The sequence below is a fragment of the Sander lucioperca genome, chromosome 21, assembly GCF_008315115.2.
Source record: "Sander lucioperca isolate FBNREF2018 chromosome 21, SLUC_FBN_1.2, whole genome shotgun sequence".
In the NCBI taxonomy this organism is placed as follows: Eukaryota; Metazoa; Chordata; class Actinopteri; order Perciformes; family Percidae; genus Sander; species Sander lucioperca.
In genome coordinates, this window is record NC_050193.1 from 24048607 (window position 1) to 24073503 (window position 24897).

General features: G+C 41.3%; 1 protein-coding gene across 5 annotated transcripts in view; it reads right to left on the reverse strand.

Moving 5' to 3' along the window:
• shank1 (SH3 and multiple ankyrin repeat domains 1) overlaps positions 1-24897 on the reverse strand; it is a 96460-nt gene that overhangs the window by 54653 nt on the left and 16910 nt on the right. For all 5 annotated transcript variants that reach the window (XM_031318774.2, XM_035996496.1, XM_031318770.2 and 2 more), the window contains exons 2-7: positions 18214-18768; positions 5644-5847; positions 4884-4955; positions 4465-4573; positions 1561-1715; positions 598-765 (exon numbers count right to left, since the gene is read on the reverse strand). In XM_031318774.2, the coding sequence (XP_031174634.1) occupies positions 598-765; positions 1561-1715; positions 4465-4573; positions 4884-4955; positions 5644-5847; positions 18214-18717 (1212 nt within the window). In that variant the 5' untranslated portion in view covers positions 18718-18768. The remainder of the gene's footprint in view (positions 1-597; positions 766-1560; positions 1716-4464; positions 4574-4883; positions 4956-5643; positions 5848-18213; positions 18769-24897) is intronic.

The window sequence follows — 24897 nt, forward strand, 5'->3', positions numbered from 1 at the left end:
GACTGAGAGGAAGAAGCTGATACCTTTTCGGTCCACTTCACTGCTGGAATATGAGGCCACAGAAGCAGGGTGGGTGGGATGAAGGGTGAAAATTGTCCAAGATAAAAGATGAGAGGTGTATTGTTCATGGCATGAATGGTTTTTGACGTAGACACAGATGCTGTAAATACGCAGACACTGGAACACAGATAACACTGACTCATTTATATACATTTACTGGTACATTTATACAAATAAGATGCATGCACACACACGCAATACAAATAACAGAAACTAAACCCCAAAACCCAAAGGCTGGACTATTCGGGTGCTTTCAGATGACAATCTCCAAATAGACACTAATTAAGCCACTGACCCATTAGATTGAAATATTTTTGCCCCAAGCATCCTCTAACAAAAGATTTGCTTTTGATTTAGTGGAGAATTAACTCTATACACAGCACATTGGAGATAATACAAGAAAGAATGAAACCTGTGATAAAATACTTTCTGTATTTGCATTCATATTCTCTTATTTTTTTTAATCCAAAATCTCTGGAAAACCCCTTTGAAGACCCTTGAAGTCTTAAGGAACTCAAATAATGCACACACACATACCTGATGTGTCTCGTCCCAGCCATTCTCGTCCCTGATGCCCAGTTTGGCGCGATGGAAAAGCAGTGTTTCACAGCAGGAGGTGTCCCCCCCTGTCAGCACAGTGTGATAGAGCGGCGTCAGCCCTCGCCGGTCCTTGTAGTCCGGAGATGCACCCAGAGACAGCAGGACCTGCAGAAACACACAGTAGAGAAGGTACACCTCATGTACAGGCCATTCTCAAATACTGGCAGTAATGAAAACAATAAGGGAGTATAATAAAATATGCAATCATTACTGTGCAGTAAAATAATGATGAGCTAACAACATAATAATAAAAAAGGCAGCAAGGAAAAATATCTTAAGGTGGTTTTCAACTTCAAGTCGAAGAATATTCATGGAATTTTAAATCAGGATGGGAACACATAGCCGGGGGTTCAGAGAGGTCATGCAACACCTCAGGCTAGAGAGCATTAAGTATTCAATCAGAGTCTGCAGTAAATCTTTTTGCCGTTTAGCAGCTGTTTCTTTCCTTTGTGGAAAACATGGACTCTGACAATGTAACACATGCATTATCTCCCCCTGAATACGTTTTCAACTCTACAGGTACCTGTCTTCTTGGCGATATGGGAGCTCTGGACAAATGCCTAAAATGTAAATGTACCACACACCTTTAAAGCAGGCAATCTAAAATGTAATGTATTTTTCTTCTCTTTAGTTGAATACAATAATAGATTGTTTTGTGCATTTTGTGTGTGTGTGGGTGTGGATCGCTGCGTGGGAGGGTCTGTTTATTCTTTCTCCTGCTTTTTTTGCTTATACAGTAACACAAATGAATCAGATGCAGGGCAAGTATCCATCTTGCAGATACATATCCTGGTGTATGTTTAATTTATCGCCTTGCATGGCATGACAATGAAAACTCATAACTTGTGATTAGACACAGCATTTCTATCAAAGGACAATAGCATGTGTGTGAATGTTTACCAGCAGGGCTGTATGGCGGTGGCCTCGCACAGCTTTGTGTAACGGTGTGAGTCCATCTTTGGCGCGGAAGTCAATGTGAGCCCCTCCCTCCACCAGGACCCGGATGGCCTCACCTCCACCCGGCTCACACTGCACCGCCAGCGACAGAGCAGTCTCTGGCGGACACACACAGAGAGATTCAAATAGAGTTTTTAATGTTCAGAAGGATTGGTTTGAAAGTTTAATTATTTGGAGGGCACTGGCCAGATTGTTTGCTGCCAGGGGGGCTGCTTAAGTGGGAAAACTGTTTCAACAATGAATTTCAACTATTTCCAACTCTTCTTTCCTTGCTTTGAGGTTATGTTCTTAGACACCTGCAGCTTTCTCCTTGCAGGTTAGACAGAAAACAGACATATTAGGCTCCACAAAAAATAATCATAAAAGTATTAATAAAAAAATAGTTTACCTCAAAACTGCTTTGTTAAAGATACTCCGTGTGGAGCTTTCTTGTAAACAAAAGTTTAACTTGTTTCTAACAAAAATGCATTATGTGTCCTTGAGTTTTAACAAACATGTTAAATGCATTTCCTAACATGTGCAAAAAAGAAAAATAAAGTCGCTAAAGTTTTTTTTTTTTAAATCCTCAGATTTTGCAGCCTTAATTGAAAATTGTGATTCAGTCAAACAATTATTTGCAGCAACTTTTAATATTAAATTCTCAGCATGTGGGTGGCCTTGCGAAATTGTCTTGTGAGCCGGCCCCCAGGCTGGTAGTTTGAAATTCTGTTCTAGAGTTTTACACAGAAAAGATGTAAATGGAATTCTCATTTACAGTTTCTGACAGTCACAGTTCTGACAGAAGAGTTTAAAGAAGACTCACTCAATGCAAACGTTGTTTTTAAATCCACCCATCATAGGAGGGATTTAAGAATGAAATAGGTTACATTTCCTGGTTACTCAACTGCACACTCTGAGACAATTCAGCCAACTGTAAAGTTTCCCATAAATGTTCAAATTCACCTAAGCAAAAATGCAATGCAAAATAAAATCTTCTCTAGAGATTTACCTCTCCAGGTTGGTTTTCATTAGGTAGCAACGTTAGCTTCCAAGTAAATACTAAAGTTTTTTTTCCTACTGATGCTAGCTACATGGTACTTGCCAATTATGCTGGCATCAAATAAAGCAACGAAGAAACTCAATAATTTCAAATAAAAGCAATGCTGTGTCAAAACATGTTCAACCTCACATAACATACTTGAATTTATTCAGCAAGAAGGTTCAATGGCACCTAGAAGAATGAAAGCATTCCCGGTGAAAACAGGGTGCACAGCGCTGGCTGCCATGGCGACAAGAGAGTTTTTGGCAAAGAGGAAAATGACTAAGGGCTTTTATCCTTCTGTAGAGCTCAGGTACAAATAATCTGGGGGAATGTTTTGACTGCCTTCCTCTGAAGTTACCATGTCGGGACGACTTAGGAAATGCCCATTAAACGGTTTCCTTGGCAGAGATGGAAGTGAGCCCCCACTGGCAGGAGCCATGCTGAATATTGTAGAACCATTTTATAGCCTATTAAAGGCACCCAGAGTGAGCCTACTGCTGGGTGGGAAAGCATGAAGAAAGCGTTTCAGAGAGACAGGCAGGTCAAATGTTTTTGCAGGGTTTTGATCGTCTCTTTGCCATGCACAGACCTAATACCTAGTAGGTTAAGACCTAATAGTTCATAGGCGAACTGTCAGAACACCTTGACACAACCTCAAAGTTAAGAAAGAAGAGGAAACCATTTGAAACCATGAAGAAGCAATAGTTGATATTTTCTGTAAATTTTGATTGAGCTTTTTTTAACACATGGATTGAGTGAGTTTTAGCGCAAACCTAAGCTTTTTTAATTCAAGGTTATTGTAGCAAAATAATTAATTTAATGAAATTAATAAATTTAGCTATCCAAATTTAAAATGATCAAGTCACCTTTGGCTTCACCGATTTTTGTTTGTATCATTAGTACAGAAGCACAGAAACCAGGTCCAACATCAAACCCTGATGTCCACAGTAGCAATAACCACCTCAAGTCTAATTTTCAGGTGTGTATGTGTATGGAGGGATATGTGGTTTGTCTTTTCCATGAGATGTGAGTAGAGCATGTTAGTGAAGAGGCTTCATCAGGGCTCTCTGTTGCCCCCCGGTGTTCTGAAGTGGAAGTGTGTTTCCCACCCGCCTGTGTTTTGTTTTGTGACACTTTGCTCCCACAGCGCCTGGAGTGACACAGAGCAGCACACCCAACTGTAAATGGGCCGTCTGCTGCACCCCCTAAGCACTAACAGGATCTGAGAAAAGACACCAAATTGTGAACAGCATTGGCCCAGATCCTCGACAAAGTGTTAGGCCAACATACTGCAGAGCTGAGAGCAGGAAACGGAGGGGGAGAGAGGGGCAGAGCCACAGGTCACAAAGCTGTTGGCCACCAGCGTGCTAATTTAGCTGAGATGAGATGGTTAACCAATTGGGGATGTTGAATCTCAAATACATGTTTATATGTTTGATGGACACACAGAATAATTCAATAAATATAGAGAGACAGGTTAAGGAAGAGATTTGACGATATATGAGTGTGTAGCTGGATGTGTGTACAGTATATATAGATGGATGGAGGAAATGAGCTGTAGCAAGGGAAATCAGTATCACTGTCAACTTCAACCTTATTTAGTCCTTCTTGTTTTAAGCCATTTTATTCATCTCGGGAATGTGATGAATTTGATGTGTAAAGATATTTGTAAACTATGCTTTTAAATAACTGCAAGTGTAGTCTGTAGTTGTTATGGATCGATGATAGACAGAAGATGACTCTGTGGATGAAGTGGATGGAGCTCAGGGAAATGCTAAATGACAGAGGGGTGGTGACAAATCCTGAGGCCCTAAGGCACTCCTCACCACCGGTGTCAGCGTCCTGAAAGTTGGGATCGAGGCCTTTGTCTAAGAACTTGACCATCTTGTCCACAGCGCTGGTTTGGATATAATCCATGAATTTCTTCAGGCTAGCCTGTGTGTGGAGAGAAATGTGCTGCTGTATTATAGGGAAAAGATAGAACTCCTTCTGCCTTTGAAATACTGTATGTGCAAGCGAAGGACAGTACAGTGCAGTGCAGCACATTACAGCATAGTAGTACAGTATGGTACATTAACAAGGAGAAAATATACACAGATTCACATGCACACATATATGTATGTATACACTTACACTGACATGAATACTGTACAGTAGTGATTTTAAATTCACTCACTCTGTGCCAGTACATTTATATGACTGAATCCCTTCAGAGATCCAACTTCAGGACAAATGGATTTCATACCTTAGTGTGCAGTTTGGCCAGTTGCTTCTCATCCAGATTGGTCTGTTTGTATACCCTGGTCTTGTATCGAAACTAAACCCGAGAGAGAAGGAGAATGAAAAGTTAATCCTAACACAGGGCATCTGTCCTTAATTCTTATAGCTTTTGGCCTAGATACACAAAATGGTCTTGCTTTACAGCAGTTTAAAGATGGTTTAGAGCCTCCACTGGGTCATAATATAGCATGAAAACAAGGTGACTGTACAGAGTGGATAAGAGATTAGCAGATAAACAGAGCAGGGAAGCTGAACAGTTCAGTGACATTCCTCTAAGAAGAATGTATGAAACTTCATTCATAAACCAGGGTTTTTATAACCTTAGATATCACAAGGAACATTCACAGTACAGTTAAAGTGCTGCTCTTTTTTACTTCAGTCATCTGGGATCTGGACGCAAAAATACCAAAAGTTGTAGAGTAAATCTTGGGCACACAAACCAAAAACGACAATCCGATCTTAATGCTGTAATATACAAGACTCTTTGTTAGGATTCAATTGATTGGTCCAACGGCACCTACAGAGTATGACTTTAAACAAACTTTTCTGAGAGTTTCTCGAAATGTATTGTAAACTTTCAAAGAGGAAGCCATCGCATCTAATTCAGATTTTGACCATTGCATTATTGAATAACAGTAACATCTTGAGGATATGCAGGCTACATCACTTCTCTATTGTGCAGTACTATGTCTTACAACTGTGTCAAAGGAAGACTGGAATCTTACCTCTAAATACGGTACCCCTTTCTCAAAGGACTGTGGGTACTCTTTGAGCAGCCTCTCCTCCTCCAGGAACTTGGCATCATGGCCGTCCGTGGCGGGCTGGAACAGACCGTAGTTCAGGACGTCCCGAAGAGATTCGGTCAGGGAGCAGAGCACCTGCTGCTTGGCCTTCCACACAGTGGCATCTGGGTTAAACCGCAAACATTTCTGCAGGAGAGACAGAAGGCGACATAGCTCAGCTTTAAGTTTATAGAGCAGTGATCATTGGTTAACTGGTATACTCTAAATGTCAAGGAATAAATATGACCATTTAAAGAATCTGAAAAAACATGTGTGGTTTACAAGAGATTACAGCAGGTAAAACAAGTTAAGAAATACAGTATAAAAGGCAGCAAAAGTGAAGTCAACGAGTAATAATAATAATAGTCGCATTAAAAGGAAGTTAGTGAAACTAAGTTTTAAGAGCTGATTTTAAAGATGATAAAGCAGCCAGATTCACTTCATATGTATCAATCAAAACATCAGAGGCCATGTTAGACCTGATCACTTTTAGTTAATCTAAACTAAGAAATAGTCGTTAGGAACTGCATCATTTTAAAACCGAAACAGCCAAAAGGAAATTTAAGGAAACTAAAGGAAAGTACACTAAATTGTGGAAAAGCCACAATTATTGTTAAACTAGATTTACACGACACTATACATTTCATTTATCAGAGCAATATTTTTCTTATCTCCTTTTCCACAAATCCTCTATTGACCCCTTAGGTTTATCTTTTGACCCCTTGTAGAGGTAACCACTGTCCCAGAGACAATCCTGTGCCAGATGCTCTAACTGACTGCAGCATGAAGAGCAGTTCCCCCTGTAAACCAGCAGGGGGAGACAGCCTCAGAGTAAAGTAGGTGATTCCCAGTGGCCTCAGCAGAGAGGATATGAATGGCAGTTTGGTGCAGCTTTAAGGGTCTCCGGTGCGGTCGTGAATGGCCAAATGCATAACGGCTTAGAGGCTCAGTCAGCAAAGTGGGACGTACCTCACTACACAGATGGCTGACAGAATTTTTGGCACCGCTTTCTCTCTCTCTCTCTCTCTCTCTCTCTCTCTCTCTCTCTCTCTCTCTCTCTCTCTCTATCTCTCTCTCTCTCTCTCTCTCTCTCTCTCTCTCTCTCTCTCCATCTCCTTGGCCAGAGTAGAGTCGGGTTGTTCTCTGACCTTGAGGCATCAGCAGTAGGATGATTGGCCCATGCAGAGTACAGCCAGCTGCAGGATCCCTGCCTCTTAATGCATTACTGCATGGGCTCTTGTCTCCAGCCAATACGGCTTCTAACCCAGAACATTCGCTCAGTCATTGTAACTCATCTTAATCTCTTACATACATACAGGTAGACACACATTTCTGTGTGTGTGTGTGTGTGTGTGTGTGTGTGTGTGTGTGTGTGTGTGTGTGTGTGAGAGAGAGAGAGAGATAAAACCCTGCATGGGGGTTTTTGCAGAGGAGTAACATCACATTTTCTCCCTCTATTTTATTCTGCGAACCGTTCATGCACAGCCAACCCGGTCGCCGCGGCAACCGATATTCATTAGTGGAGCAAGCTGCTTGTTGCCATAGAGACATCCCTGTGTTCCCTAGGAGATGGGGTACTGGGAGGCTGTGCATGTGTGTGTGTGTGTGTGTGTGTGTGTGTGTGTGTGTGTGTGTGTGTGTGTGTGTGGGTTACAGCAGCGAGGCGAGTGGAGTAAAAAGGAAGACTTGAGTACACTTTGAGTATGAGAGAGAAAGAGTATAAAAGGGTGTGTCTGGGTGTATTAGATTAGGTTTCACACACACACACACACACACACACACACACACATTCACAGATGCACACACAAGCATACTGTATACACGGCACTTACAGTTCCAATGAACAATAAAGGATGAAGGCAAACACTGTAAAATGAATCACAATCACAGCAGGGGAAAATGAAGGTTAAGAATTCAGTTATCATGCTGGAGGAAATTTCCCACAGTCAACCTGAACAATTATAAAAGACTGATAATCATCATAAAATAGTAAAGATGAATATGTGTGTAATAACTTTGCTTTTGGCCTAAGAAGCTTCAGATGGAGATTTTACTGAGGTACCCATGCTGCTTATTGATCTGTATACCTCCAGGAATAAGATTGATCCTACAGCTTCTAACCGGCCAGGGTTAGGGCTTACCACAGATTCCTCATCCTCATCATAAGGCCTTCAAAATGCAACTTTGTAATTTAAACAGTTTTCCCACTTATTCACCCTATATTACAGATATGTTTGTACTGTTTGTAATGCAACAGTATAGTCTGTTAACTGTGCTTTATAAAAAAAACATGGCTATATAGTCACAGACAGCCTTGCAACTTAAACCTCCAATTGCGTACTTGCAGTTGAGTGTGGCGCCCTCTCGTGGTCAGACATCTTTGTATGACTAAAGGGCTACTGAGCACCACTGAGATGTTGGTTTGTAGAATGTCTCTGTACAATGACAAAATTGTTTCAGTGTCAAAATATAAAAAATATAAATGCCAAGATGTTTGTTTCCCTTCAAATTCATGCTTGTCCATGCTGGTATTCTGGCTAATCAGTGCTCATAAAGCACTTTATAGCTGGGACTTCCACGCTGCCTCACCAGCGCAGCACTGTATGGGACCAGTAACATACTGCAGCTACCATTCAGTGGCCTCACTGAGGACTTTATGGTAACTCGCACAAGAGAAGTCCTACAGTACAGGGATTTAAGGGACTGAAAGGTGTGAACTGGAAGGAAATGGAGGGCAGCAAACGCAGTGGAGGTGGCAGAGTCACGCCAAAGGCAAAAGGCACTGGTGGGCATCATGGCATCCGGCAGAGCAGGGTTGGGCTACTTCCCGAAGACCCAGGTGGGCAAGGTCCAGGGCAAGGAGATACACCGTCTACTCCAGGAAGAGGTCTGAGCAGGTGTGGAGGAAAAGGGAGTGAGTAGGGCGCTGGGTCTCCTGCAGCAGGGAGCTTGGACAAAGTGGAAGAGTATACTTAAGCGCAGGATCACCTGGGCAAACATCATGCAGGCAGACTTGCAATGCATCCGGTTCCTTGTGCAAGCAGTCTACGATGCCCTCCCAAGCCCAGCTAACCTCCACACCTGGGGAAAAAGTGAAACACCTTCCGACCTACTTTGCTCTGGAAGAGGAGCTCTAGAACATCTCCTCAGTAGCTGCCAAAGGCCCTTGCAGATGGCCGCTATCGTTGGCGCCCCGATCAGATGCTAAAAGCAGTTGCTGAGAGTGTAGCCGCAGCCATCAGCACCAGCAAACACCACCACACTCCAAAGAAGGCAATCTCCTTTGTCAAAGCCGGAGAGAAAACCTGGCCAAGACCAAGCACTCCATCAGCAGGTCTCCTCTACACAGCCTCTGACTGGCAGCTGACCTGGGAAAGCAGCTGAAGTTTCCACAACACATCACAACAACATCACTCCGTCCAGATATGATCATCACCTCCGAGGCTTCAAAACAACTGATCATACTGGAACTCACAGTGCCCTGGGAAGAGTGTATAGACAAAGCCAACGAGAGGAAACGTGCGAAGTACCAAGAGCTGGTGGAGAAGTGTAAAGACAGTGGCTGGAAGACTTTCTATGAGCCTATAGAAGTCGGCTGTAGAGGCTTTGTAGGATGCTCACTGTGCAAAGTCCTGAGCCAGTTGGGCTTTACAGGAGTGGCCAAGAAAAGGGCCATTAAGTCTGCAAGTGATGCCACAGAGAAAGCTACAAGGTGGCTTTGGTTGAAAAGGGCTGATCCGTGGGTTGCTGCTGAAACGCAAGTCAGGGCCTGATCAACCCTGGCTGGGTCGCATGGGAGAGGGTGTCTGATGTTGTGAGACACCTGATGACCCCATGTCACATCACTGATGCGTCCCAGTGCATCCAGGGGATGTTTCTTGCATATTAAGTATCAAAAGAAGTGATTGTTCTGCCGAGAGATGAGTGATATTTTATTATTTATGACATTTTTTGATTTTTTCACATTTATCTAATCTTTACTTTTTATGTAAAATATTGTATTATATGATCTCAAACAGCCTCAAACAGTTATATATTTATATAAAACTAAGAGGTTTAGAGGAAAGTTGGAAGTAGTGGAAAGGTGCCCAGGCCATTTAAGGCAGTAATGACTGAGGGCACAAAACTCCTCCCAAAGCAAGTTTTTTTTTTTTTTTTTTTTTTTTTTGCACAGTAGTTGTCTGTATCTGCAGCCAGAGGGGAGGAGGGTGAAACATGGGTTGAGGGAGTGGTAGGGGTTGTGTGCTATGGTCAGTGGTCTGCGAGTGGAAGCAGTGTCAATGAGGTTGTGGGGAGGCCAATTATTTGATATGATCTATAATAATACGACAATCACAGCCAGGGGACATTTTTCAACATAACAAGTACTTTTATTTTTAATAGCCTACATTAAGTACATTTAGCTTACTTAAGTATTGTAGTATTAAGTATTTTTACTGCGTTGTATTGCTACTTTTTACTAAAGTATAGGATCTAAATATTCCTTTCACCACTGGACATGGGTGAAACATAACCAGGATATTGCATCCCATAACTGGGTCACATATAAATGCACTAAATGTCACAGCTTTTATATAACTTATAACCTTTATATGATTTTCAGTTTTACAATAAAATCTTAACGCAGCTATAAGCCCTTCTGTTTCTCTTGTGGTTTTATCTTTATGCAGACCAAAAATTCTGTCTTGTCTCTCAAAGCTGTGATCACACTTTCCCACTCACATTCACCCACTCACTCTGTCCATGCTGCTCTTTATCTTCCCCTGCCTATCTCTAGCTTATTCTACCTGCTCCTTCCCTCTCTCTTCATCTTTCTGTAACAGCTCTGTGATTTATCTATGCAGAAATAAGAGTCACTCCTCTCTCTCTCTCTCTCTCTCTCTCTCTCTCTCTCTCTCTCTCTCTCTCTTTCTCTCTCTCTCACCTATCTCTGTGTCTAGCTCTCTTTATCTCTGTCCCTCTGGCCTTTTCCTGCAGGCCAGGTGCAGGGGGACTAGAAGCCTTTAATGAGATCTATGGGGAAATAACCCCCTACTAAATCCACATGCACACACATACACACACGCCAGCCAGCCATGTCACCATTTAAGTCAACTTCCTCTCCATATCTCACTCTCTTTTTCTCTCTCAACCACTCCATCCACCCCCTTCCTCTCTACAGCAGTTCAAGAGAGTGAATTCATTTCTTTAAAGCATTCCTGTCATCCCTGCTTTGCCTTGTTCTCTCTCCATTGTCTTTGTCTCACTCACCCATGCTGAACTCGCTCCTCTCCTCCTCCCATACTTCCCTCTCTTCCCTCTCTATTATCTCAGTCCCTCTGTTCACCTTTGGGGCTCATCCTATCATTAACATACAACATCTCCAGAACTGTACAGCGGCATGGTGGACACTGATTGTCCCTTGTAGTTTGAGAAGTTCACACATCTTAAGTAGGCACTGAAATATGTGTGTGTGTGTGTGTGTGTGTGTGTGTGTGTGTGTGTGTGTGTGTGTGTGTGTGTGTGTGTGTGCGTGCGTGCGTGCGCATGTGTGCGTGTATGTGTGTTTCAATTTAGAAGGGTTTGTGAGGCCAATCCTGCCTGAGGGGCGGCAGCTTATACTTCAGAGTTTGCACGACTTAAGTCAAACTGTGGAGAAAAACTCATTTGTTTCATGCTGTTTAATGTGCTCGGTAGGCAAACGCCAACTAGACTGCATGTGCGTGAGTTTGACAATCTAATAAACCTTCAAACAAAACTGCCTCGACCTCCTGCTGCGGCAGGATCATATCAACAACTTGTGAAACACATATCTGACTATTGCTGTGCACACAAATGAGTTAATGGACCAGTGCCTTTTTCATCAGCCACCAGTGGAAGAGGAAGGATCAGTGCAGAGTGCACATGTCCACAAGCAAAGCTAAATCCCCTCATCAATGTCATTAGTTGTCAATGAGTTGGTTGTACATGTAACTAGGCTACATTTGGTTGAAAAGTCTTTTAGAAGCATTTTAATGAAAATATGATGCGATAATAAAATGTGAAGCAGGAAACAACACGTTGAAATAAAGTCATGAAAATGTTGTGACTTAGATAGTGTTGTTTTCGTCAACGAAAATTATGACTAAATCATTGTCAACGAACCTTTATCACGTGACGAAAACGAGATGAGACGCAACGTAAATGCTGGTCATGTGACGATGACTATAATTAAATGTATAATGCAATATTGTTGACGAATAAAAACGAGACTAAATGTGGTTTACAAAATAAAAACTATACTATAATGTCTCTTTTTCGTTGACAAAAACGAGACGAGACGAAATGTTATAATGTTATTTTGTCTCGTTTAGTCGCGTTATTATTGTTATTTTGCAGTATTTCCGTCCCCTGTGTCTTCAGGGGCTGCATCAGGTCGCACTTGGGTCGCACTGCGCAGACGCAGGCGACGTTACTTCCTCAAGCCCTGTCGCGGCATTATTTAATTTAGAAGATGCAGCGGTGAGTTAGAGAGTGAGACGAGTGTAAACGACAACAAACAAAATTAAACGGCATTTGGAAAAACTTTCATTACATAGAAGTGGAAAAGAAAACGGAATGTGTTGTAGAAAAAGATGGGGAGAAATGCGGCCACAAAATCACAGAAAAAAAACACCACGGACCTTAAGAGACATCTCAAACCATTCCATAATGAAATTGAGGTAAGAGATCAAGACAGCTAATGCCAACTCATGAGGCTGTGGTTAATGTGTCTCATTCTAACATTAGCTTTAGACGTTAGCCACTGGAGCTGAAAATGACTGAGACATGTGTGTGTGTGTGTGTGTGTGTGTGTGTGTGTGTGTGTGTGTGTGTGTGTGTGTTTGTTTGTTTGTTTGTTTGTTTGTTTGTTTGTTTGTTTGTTTGTTTGTTTGTTTGTTTGTTTGTTTGTTTGAGAGAGTGTGGGTTCTTGGCCAACATTTTGTTTTTTTCTATACTACTAGGTACTTATACTATATTGACTGGATTACATAGAATTGCATTACTAAAAAGAGACTAAAATACAATTTTTGTCAACTAAAACTAGACTAAAATAGTCATGGATAATTCTGACTAAAATAAGACAAAAATGTTCAGACTTTTAGTCGACTGATCTTGACTAGACTAAAAAGAGTATGAACGTGACTAAAACTAATAAAAACTAAAATGACAGCTTGACACAAAGACTAGACTAAAACTAAAATTAAAATAGGCCGCCAAAAACAACACTAGACTTAGAGTTTAAAGCTGCTGACACACAGCAAAAGAACTAGTGGTGAATCAAGGCCGACAGTAGCGCCGCCTCACGTCTCCTCATGTCGCCTCTCTTTGCCAAAAAGTTGCACTTGAACACACCGCAATGACTACAGTCAATGACCAACTAGCACGTACGTCCTGCGCCTGCATGAGAGGAAATAACTCTTTATACCAACAGGTGCCGATAATCTATTCGTCATACAAATAGGGAAACCGATATACAAACCGTTGCTATGATACAACAAAACAGCATTTGCCCACCTGAATCATGAATGTATTAAAGTGCTCATATTATGCTCATTTTCAGGTTCATAATTGTATGTAGAGGTTATATCAGAATAGGTTTACATGGTTTAATTTTCAAAAAACATATTTTTGTTGTACTGCACATTGCTGCAGCTCCTCCTTTCACCCTGTGTGTTGAGCGCCCTGTTTTAGCTACAGAGTGAGGCATCACACTTCTATTCCATCTTTGTTGGGAGTCGCACATGCGCAGGAGCTAGGTAAGGACTACTAGCCAGTCAGAAGCAGAGTATGAGGGCGTGCCACGCTAGCAGCTAGGCGAGCATTATAACGTGTGTTACAAAGTGACGCATGTTCGTCAGTAAAAGCTGGACTACAATAGAGCGGTTTGGAGCAGTTTGTGAACAGTGTTTTCTGTTGGAGATGGTGCCTTTGGGGTGGACTTTGGGCTTTTTCACTTTAACCTATAACGTGCACAAAAAAAAAGATAATATAAAAAAAAGATATATATATAACACAATAAAGGAAAGGGAAAAAGCCAAAAAGCATAACATGAGCACTTTAAGAGTCCATAACGTCCAATAACGTTATCCATCTGCTTCACTTCTCGGCGGGACGACAGCAGATGTCGGGTGATGGCTAGCTAGCTTGTCCATCTCCCTGGCTGTCACCCGTTCTCTCGGCAAAGAAGTCTTCCTGCGGTGGGGAAGCGGAGGGACCGAGCAGCTCGCTGCGGATGGCTGGCAAGTTAGCTAGCTTGCTAATTCCACCCAGCTTTCATGCTAACGTAACACTACTTACAGAAAATGAGCTGAACAAATTTGTCACTCATCTGGCAATAGCAATGTGCTCTCCTACGCTTTGACAAGAGTGTGTGAATGAAACATTAAGTTGTTAAATTTTACTAATCTAGTGGTTGGCTGGCTGGCTTATCGGCTTCCCTGCCACCGACACAACATGTTGAATCTGCCGAAAAAAGGTCGAGGGGGTTCAATGAGTGGCGACGGGCTGGAAGCACAGCAAAAACTAGGGCGACATGCTCTATTGTTGGCCAATGATCTCTCTGGGGTGTCAGGGCCTTTACGAGTGAGAATGGGTTGTTCTGGGCTACTGTAAACATAGCGGGCTCCGTGGAAGAGGACTCGCTCCCTATTTAGATATGAAGGGCTCATTCTATAAACTAATGAAAACATGGTTATGAATATTATATACCATTTCTGCCAATAGCTCCCACTTAATCCTACACACTGCGCCTTTAAGTATAAATGCAGCCTGATGTGCAGCAGTCACTGGAACCATAACATAAATTGCCATATCAAAGTCAATTGGCGAAGGTAAATCTATAATTTAACTGCATCAAATTGGATCATTTCAAGGCAACACTGATTGGTGAACCTCTGACATAGACTATATAGATTTATATTTTGCAAAAAAAAAGGTAAATATGACACTAATTGACAGTGTTTGTGTGTGTGTTTATGTGTAGTCTGCATTACTGCATGTGAGTGCTCTTACGTCACTCCTCCTTCAATTCATAACATTTGCATTTGTGTGCTACAGTCACTCCCTTGTCTCATTACAACAAAGCTAACGAGCAATTAGAGTTTATTGAGGGTGAATTAGCTGACATGTATAACAGACCTGATGTACTGGGAGTGCAAAGTGATATTACTCAACACCAGTGAGAGAAGGAGAAGGAGGACAGGAGATGAACCAGTTGGGAAAAGAGGCCTTATATTCCTAATGTGCAGGATGTGAAAAAAGTGAAAAAAAATGGCCTGAAGAGGTTGAGTCAGGACAGGAAGAGAGTGAGTGAGTGAGTGAGTGAGTAAGACAGTAAATGTCAGAGTGATGGTGGGTTATATCTCTCATGGTCTCATGAACTGAGTGAGTACATCTTGGCAGGAAGTCTATAGGGTCATGTTTTAGTGCTTTCATATGTTAATGTTTATATGTTTGAGTGAGTGAGTTCATTTTCACCCCCTTGCTACTCACAAAGATCAAAAATATTTGCATAAACATCTTTCCTGTTAAAAGACTCAAGAGAGAAAGGTGAATTTGTCCTCCCACGATGACTTCAATAATGTGGTATTTGTATTTTATTTCATAATGATCTGAAACAGCAGACCAAGGGGGCCTTGATCTTGTTTGTGTTACTCTTCCTGACGAAGTAAATAAGCAAATTTGACAAATCTTACACATTTATTTTAAGGGATGAATACTATACTACTGTAAATGTCTACGAGATACACATATTCCAATTAATATTTGGCACAGCACTTATTATAAGACACTTATTTTAAACAGGAAATATTTACAATTTCGAAGGGGTGTTAAATCTAAAGATACATAAAATACTGTTTAGTAAAGTAAATATCAGTCAGCAAACCCTTACTCGCTATTTCTCTGTACTATACTACAATCTCATTCCACCTTTATTTATTTCTGTCTGCTTAACTTTATCCATCTGGATCCAGTTCTATCTAACGTTTTCTTCATCGATCTACTCTTATGTCTTTTACCTGCCTTTCTCAGCTACCTTCTTTCTACATTAATCTGTCCCCCTCCACTTACCTTTATCTCTATGCTCTTATTTGTAGTTTGATCTACTCTGTCTCCACCTCCTTCCCCCTCTACGTCCAAACACCCACGTCTTTGTTGCACATTCTACCTCTATCTATCTCTATGTGTCTTCATGTGACTGTCATGCAATTTCTGAGGTTTTGACCCTGAGCTTGAGTGAGCATTCTCTTCCCAAGCAATCCCATTTATTCATTTTTTTTTTTTACAATCAAACTTTGATGGCTATTTGTTAGAATAAATAGGGAGTGGTGAACTATTTATGGTTGGCTTTAAAAAAACTGAATCAAACACACTTGTGTATCCACACACACACACACACACACACACACACACACACACACACACACACACACACACACACTGCTGAAAACACTCATGCACAGATCAATAATAAATCACACAGCAGCAAGAGGGAGGAAGAAGCGTTGAGCGATGCATTTATAGTGCACTGGGATGGTAAATATAAAATATGGACACGCAAACAAACTGGCACTCAAAAATACATTTATTTAATTTGCAGTTTCTTGCTGATGATTTATAAAGCAGACACATCACAGAAGCCTCGGACGCTTATAGGAGAAAGAGAAAAGAGGACAGACTGCTAATGTCTGAGGAAAACCAACGGCCTTATGTTTGTCAAACACAAAGGCAGTCTGGTTCAGCTTTAATCTGGCAATGAGCAAAGATGCACACTCTCTTCTCTATTTTTTCCTTTTCCTCTTCTTAGTCTGTTTTGTTTCTTCTGCACAAAAAAACACACTTGGATGCAGCCTCAGTCCCTTGCATCCCCTGCGCTTCATAATTCAATTATCAGTATAATTGAGTTACTATTGATGATTCACTCATCAGAAAAACACATGGGGAAAGACGACTGGGTGTCTGGTGTCTAGCAGCTGCCTAATTTTTCAAGAGTGGGAGAATGGCGCACTGTACATGGTGGCAGCTGCATCTCCAGCCAGTGTAGCCAATTTAGACACACTTCTGATGGAAGCTTTCGCACTGATTTAATGTAAGTCTGCATCTGGGAAATTGAGAGCGTTGGCGGATCATGATTCTGGATAGCTCTCTTAAAACCAGTCACACCAAAAAGGGCTTTTCACAGCATGCTTCATAGCACCTTTTAGAAGCTTTTTGGCGACATTAAACCAGAGGCCCCCTCTTATAGCCTCATCTATTCACATCAACTACCCTCTCTTTGACTCTCTCTGAATCTTTTCTGGCTTGTAGGGTTTTTAAAATCAAATTTTTGCCCATGTATTCTCATCGGGATTGTGCTTGTATGTGCGTTGGCTCTGTCTCTCTCTCTTTCTCTCTAAAGCTGGGTCACCTTGAAAGCCTCTTTCACCCTCTCAGATCAGTCACTTTGCTGACGCTTCGCTCAGTTTTCTGCCGGTGATGCAGTATGTGAGAGAGAGAGAGAGAGAGAGAGAGAGGGAAAGAAAGTGAATCTAATCAATGTAATACACCCAATCTTTGGAGACGTGCAGTGTTTCTGGAGCACTGCACATTGCAGGTTTTGATTGACCTGACCACACATACTGTCATACACTCATGGTCAGATTATGAAATGATGTGCCACAGGGTACAGACAGAGAACATAGCTCCATCCTACCAAACAACACTCCTCCAAGTCCCAGAGTCCATACTGCACGATGTCAGTATGGAGGCATAAACACCCACTCCTTTTCAAAGTGTCAGAAAGGCTTCATTGTTGTGACATCTCTAAAGTGAAAGTGAAAGCTATTCCTTCAATTTTTCAGGCAGACTTTTGAGCAAGGTTCAAAAGAATCTATCCATTCATCCATTTCTCATACCCACCCATCCTGTGCAGAGTCACAAAAATGACAGAGGCCCCTGAGCACTTCAGGCATGTTTTAACATAATATATGTGAAAGGAAATTTAGGATGTTTTACACTTTGGTTTTTGTACAGTATAAATACAAAAGATAAACTACAACGTGTGAATTTAGAGGTTCTTGTAGGCGGATTTTGTTACCTTTGGACAGAGCCTGTTTCCCCCTGTTTGCACTCTTTGTGCTAAACTAAGCTAAGCTAACCGGGTGCTGGCTCTGGCCTTATTATCTTCTCATTTTACTCTCAGCCAGAAAGTGAAAAAGCGTATTCACCAAAATGTCAAACTATTTCTTTAAAGACAATGCTAACTGATGCAAACTATACTGCGTATGGTGTGTTTTAGAATAAACAGCAAAAACTTGACAGATCTTGACAAGTATACAGGCATGTATGCACTTATATGAGATACAAATGGCTTTCATTAGTAGTGGAATTGATAGTAAAAACAGATTTAACTGATCATGAATGTGTTTAAAAAAAACTGAGGTGGGATTGAGGCCCTTTATGTTTGTGAATTTATCAGGGATTGTTGCCATGATGTTGGCAGATTTTGTGGGTGTGTGCAGCGACAGCACTGACCGTTTGCTTTATGTCTGGGATACCGATGCGAAACACCATCATGGCAATGTGGGTGTCCTCAGATTGCACAGTGCCTGTGCTGCGCTCCTTCAGCCTCCGCTGCTGCTGCTGCTGCTGTATGTGATTGGCTGGCTGTTGGTTCGTGGGTCCAGGATTGGACGAATAGGGGTTTGTGGTATGTCCAGGGTTCCCTGGACGGACCTGTCTGTCCCCAGTGGGTCTTCCGGCCAGTTTACCTGACTGCCTGTGTCCCTCACCCCTGCCCCCCCGCGACAGGCCTCCTCGCCTGACCTCCTCCACCATCTCCTCCTCATCGTCTTCCTCTTCCCCCTCCAGCTCGCCATTCTCTTCCTCCTCCTCCTGGTCCTCATCACGCTCCTCTTCTTCCATTTCTTCCTCTTCCTCTTCTTCCTCGTCCTCTGCCCCTGGATAGAGATGTCGATTGTTTCCCAGCATCCTTTGTTGCTCCTCGTCGCTGGACAGGGGGCTGAATGGCATCGTCATGGCGACAGAGAGGGCGGCACAAGTGGCAACACCATCATTCCCAGAGAGACACTGCGATGTGGGGAGGAAAGAGAAGACTTGATCAAAATCGAGACAAAGAAAAACTACAGAAGAAGTTTGTAAGGAGTAAGTTTATTCTCTGACCAGACCTCCATACCACATCACTCTAACACACTGGTCTCTATAGAAACAGACTGCTGCACTTAGAGACAGCAGTACTTCTAACACTCACTGCATGATGACATACTATTCACACCTCATGTATAAAAGAACCCATGTGTGCTGTTTATTTTCAGCTTCCAGACTCTCACCAGACATTCAGACATCCTGCATGTGCTGTTAAACTCAAGATTTGCAGAATAGTGTGTAAGTTAGCACTGTGTACAACTGTGAAGAGTATTATTATTGAGGGCCCACATCATAACCTTGAAAATAAAACCTTTGAAGAAGTAATTCCTCTGTAGATATAAAATACACTAGACTAACAGTTGTTGATATTTTTGTCATTGTAGCAGAGAGACCCAATGATAATGATATCAACTGGTCTCTCTGTCCATCTTTCTATTTGTATGTCCACAATTTATGGCAATTACTGTCATGGGTTGTCATGAAATTTGGTAAGTACCCAAACGATAAATTGTTGTGTTTTGGTAACATCCTGACCTATAGCTTAGCACAACCATCAGGCAAAAATTACCATACCATTTACACAAGAAATATCAAAATATTTTTTGAAAAGGATTTCCATGACTTTCATTGAGCACATCTGGAAATTGACTCTTTACATTTTGGATACTTCGAAAGCTCTCTTCAGCCAAATACTTCAACTTTGCAACATAATGTCATTATAAAATAAGCAGGTTTCTCCTTGAAGGATAAACCTTTTGATTTGAATGATGCCATAACCTTTCTTCTAGCACTTCCATCAGGACAAACCTACCCTCACCACTGGTAAAGCTCTAAAAATAGAAAATCCAACAGTGGTTTGTCCAGCATATTGTATTGTATATTATGTATTGTTGGTTGTAATCAACAAGGCTCTCAGACTTTAAATATTGTTACAATAAAGCTGCTGAGTACAATCAACATCCTTAAACAATTTAAATGAGTTCAGTTACTGTGTGGAAAAAGCCAACATGGCCCTCAGTAGCTGATATACTGGTCTAACTCTACACAGCAGACTATTCATCATTGCACATCTTCTATGCAGACACTCTTAATGGACAACAGCTCTTCATGTGATAAACTATACACTCTTATGCTCTTGCCATCACCCCTGAGAGAGCCAAGAGGCCACTTCAGAGCATCAGTGATGCAGTGCTGCATTCAAGTACAAGCTGAGCAAGATAACAGATCTGTCCCTGGTGGCTCCTGGTTGGCTCTGCTCGCTGTTTCAGGATTTTCAGCACCACTACATTCTGGACAGCTCCACACAGAACCAAAGAGCAGAATAACAAATGGCGAGAGAGACAGGGCTTAAATTCACACCAGAGGACTGTAACAGTAACAGAGTTAAGCTGAAGTACAATGTTTAGGTATTTCTACTTCACGTGCTAGTTTATAGTTCTACTCCATTACATTTATTAAATAGTCTACTTTTTTTTTTTAACACTGATTGAACCCATGATCTGAACACTAGGCAAACACAAAACCGTATAAAACAAATTTTCAATTGAAAGTTTCTCATCTAAACATTTATCCGGAAAAAAATCCATATGGAGTTGCTGTTTGTTTTCATTTTACTTGAATGAATATCTAGTACAGAATAATGAGCCAACTTTAAATTGTAAATGGTGTGTGTGTGTGTGTGTGTGTGTGTGTGTGTGTGTGTGCTTTTGATGAGGCAGCTAGAAGACATGGCGGAATCAGAGCCATGTTGTGAAAGGGGAGTGTTAGACACAGAATGTCAAGACTTTCCTCATGGGACAAATTACCAGCGGTCCCATTTGACAAGAAACATGAAGGGAGAATAACGAATGAAGAAATGCCACAAGAAAATGAAAAAGTAAAAGTGGACAACAGGACCTAGCCGATGGCAAAGAATATCCCTTTCAAGAATATCCCTTTCATGTCTCACGTCTTATTCCACATGAAAAATAAAAGCATTTCCATAAGGAGAGATCATTACAACTTTCTATCATGCAACTTGATCCAAGAATGTTCTTGAATCAAGTATCATTTATTTGATTCCAGGGGAGCAATACAGTATGTACCTATAGTAGTTTGTGCCATTTGGAGGCAATACCTAAAATAAATTATAAATAATTATAAAAATGATGTATGTCTTCTCTCTCTCTTCAATTTCTCCTCACTTCTCACACAGACACACACACTCTGAGTGCAGGAGTGGTTGTGACAAATACTGACACTCTAGCAGCATTTCAGCCTCCAACTTTTGAAAGCCTAGCAGGCAAACTCCTGTTCAGAGTCATGAAGAAAGACGGAGATGGCAGACGAAAGTGCAGCAAACTGTAGAAGTTTAACAGACACAACATTCAGATTGCATCACCCACTAATATAGACAAGCACCTCAGAGGACACAGACTTGTAACACTTGACAACCAAGCACAAATGATGAATCATTATTATTACTTTGTAATACTTAGTATTACTTATCATTATTGACGCATTAACCTGTAAGCGGCATAAACTGTACTCTAACTACTGCACGTGCACTGTCTCTTGGGTTGTTATATCCACATCAATATTATTTTATAATCTCAATCTATGTTTTGCTTGTAAAGTTTTTATGTTTAAATAGTGAATAGTAACTTCAGCCATAAGATAAATGTAGCGGAGCAAAAAGTGCAGTATATGTTAAGTATAAAGTTGCATAAAATGGAAGTAACTAAAATGATACCAGTACTTGAGTAAATGTTAACATAAATTAGTATGAACTGGGCTCTTGTTATAAAGTTGCTACAGCTAGATAAATTGCATTTTTAAAGCTTAGGAAAAGGTTAAAACCCTCCCTTAAATGTAAATGAAAATTAATGAGGCCCTTTATATAAAGCTGTTTCTGACAATTTAGAGGAGTGCTGGAGGAATGGAAGAATAACAACAAAATTAAAGCAAGCTTGTGAGACTAAAGAGAGAGAATAGACGACAGGGGAGGAGAAGGGATGGAAAACAAATTGTTGGAGGGAATTGATTAATAAAAGAGACAAGGGCACAAAGACAAAGAGGGGGGAGAGGGAGAAAGTAGCAACGTCCGTACAGTTTTGTCAGAAAGCTGACTAACCAGGGAGGGGTACCTAAAGAAGATATGATAATAAATGGAAGTGAACAATCCATATTTTTGCATAGTGCTGAGTTATCAAAGATAGGGGAAGCTAGAGAGGAAGGAGAGGGAAGAGGACAAAGGGGGAAGGGGGAAGCATTCAGGTAAGGGGGTGTTATAATAGAGAAAAAAGACGAACAGTAACAGACATGAAGAAAAGGGTAAAAAGAAAGGAAGGGAATGAAAATACGAGTGCTTTAACAAAGGGGAGAAGAAGCACATTGCAAATGTCATTAGTTTAGCAGGTATTTGGTCAAGATATGTCCCTCTGAGCCACAACTATCAACCTCACAATGACGGAAAAATAAGAGAATGACCAATAGGATGTGTCCTCTGGGGACCACGAATGTATCTACAAAATGTCATGTCAATCCATCCAATAGTTATCGAGATGTTTCAGTCGGGACCAAAGTGGTAAACGGCCGACCAACAGACCGACATTGCGCCACGCCGCTAGCATGGCTAAAAATGTGAGGGGGGGAGTTAAGGGGAGAGAGGAGCACATCATAAGGGAAAAGGTGCCAGAGAGACAAGAAAATGACATGCATGGATGGATTAGAGAGAGTGATAGTACAGTAAGAGACAGGAGAGGGAGGATAGAAAAGAACAAAAAACAGCAAAGATATTGTGATGGAACAGGGAAACAAAAACATTGAAGGAGAACAACGAGGAAAGGAGTTGAATGTGAGAGGTGGCTGTGAAATCATAGTTGGAGATGGTGGAGAGCAGAGAGTAGGCAGAGATGATGAAGCTGGGCTTGAACCATGATACCACCAGCAATTTATTTTTAGTTGAAGCTGCCAAAAGCTAGAGCTAGTATTGATAGTCATTGTATTTAGATTTGGCCCTTTTCCATATTTCCATGCCAAAAGGTTTAAAGGAGTCCCTCTTTCTTGTAGAATTTGTAGAAAAGACTCCGAAAGAGCATTTAGAACCTCACAGGCTGCTATAACGCTCCACTGAAGCCATAATGAAATTTATTTTATGGGGAGAAGCTCCTTAAAGCAGGTAGAAGTAGCTTTCATTGCAGCTTTTACTGACTGACACTTTGAAGCTATTGAGTAAATTCCACCCACACCACACAATGATCACCAACCCTCTGAATATGGCTGGTGTGACAGATTGGTTTGTCACACATTCTAAGTTATCTATTCATATTTTTTCCAAGGCTATATTAGCCAAATATTTGTTAATCCTTGTGGATGCAGACAGCAGAGAAAATGAAAACAGAGTTAAAAGGCTGAATCCAAACTTTTGAGAGAATCACTTATCATCAATTAAGATGGAACAGGTCAGGACAGAGGGAAAATTATGAGAGAAAGTGATTATCAGTTCCCAAGAGAAAAGTCATGACTCACACATAAAAGACTGTCATAATGAATGCTGAGTGTGTGTGAGCTCATGTGTGTCTATCTGAGTGAAGATGACGAGAGCGATGGAGCGATTAGATATTGCCCAATGCCAACAAGTGATAATCATCTTCTCTGCTTCATATGTCCCTGTCATGAATCTTTATCTCTCGCTCATTCTCTGTCATTCTCCTTGGAGAACTGTTTCAGTTTCAGGTCACACTTTCAGTCAGCTTGGCAACTTAAAACTATATTAACCCTTCTTACCCTCACCTCGTCAAGCAATCAGAGATGCAAGGGCGCGGGAAGGGGGGTGCTGAGGGTGCTGCAGCACCCCCTGCTGGCAGGAGCTGGATTTTATATTTTTTAAATAATTACTAATTCGCTGTCTGACATTATTTATATTTTTGTATAACAAATAATGAGGCAAATAGCAAAAAAGGGTTATGGATAGGTTTGAATATAGCCTACTAAAAATGAACTGTTATAGCTGCTATAGAGGTCAAAGTGAAAGTGAGTCAAGTGACGTGACTCGCTGAGAAGCGAGCAGGCTGAGGCTAGTTGATTGGAACGTTAGTTGTAGAGAAGAATGTGTCGCAGAAAAGGATACAAGATTTTTTCTTCTGGCATAGTAATGCGGATAAAATTAGCAAGCTTTAATCTGTAGATGTTACAGTTGATGTTTCCTTGTCCACCGCCGAGGCAAACTCTGTTGGGGCAGCTGAAGAACCTGAGTCTGAAATAACATTAGCAAACAACTCGGCTAACGTTAGCAGCACCATCATAGCATCTAACGATAATTTTACAGAAGGATTCGAAAAGCCCTGTTAGCCAAGCAACTTCAGTTATCCTGGAAGGAGGTTCGGGACAGAAACTTTTCAACGCTCTTTTCAGCTGAGATGAGAATGAATGATAAGCAGTTTCTCGTGTCATTTGTTGTGTTAGAGTGCCATCTACAGGGCACAATTGGTAATTATCCTGAAATACGGGAATATGTTCAGCTTACTTCCTGTTCATGTGTGGAAAAGAACTACGGTTTACACGCTGGTTCAGTGTCTCCTGAAACTTTGGTTATTCTGCAAAAAGAATAAGTTGCTTTAAAGGTAATTCCATTCCCTGTGAGGGCAATGCCTGTAAGTACAATTGTTTTCATTGCATATGTTTTATGTAACAGAAACCGCTGTGACATGGTTAAGACACATTTGCTGTGGAGATTGCAGGAAGTTAGGAAATTGTTGGCGAGGTCATTGCAGCCTAATTATTAGCATATATTTTCAAGCCAAACATCTCTGGTGTGGTTTTGATGATCAGAAAAGTAATTTACCATAGCTATATACTGAAACAGGCTAATAATGTCAAGTGTGCTTCTGTGATGTTAGGGTGCGCGCAGTGGAGTCGGAGTGGCGAGTGCTGTCGCATAATTGTGGAACAGTGGAATTTGTGGCTGCCCAGGACTTTTCTAAAACTCCTCACTGTCACCCATACACTGCGCTAAAATGATGTATTTAGCTGTCAAAATCCGAAACATTTCGTGGGGGGAGAAATCGTCAG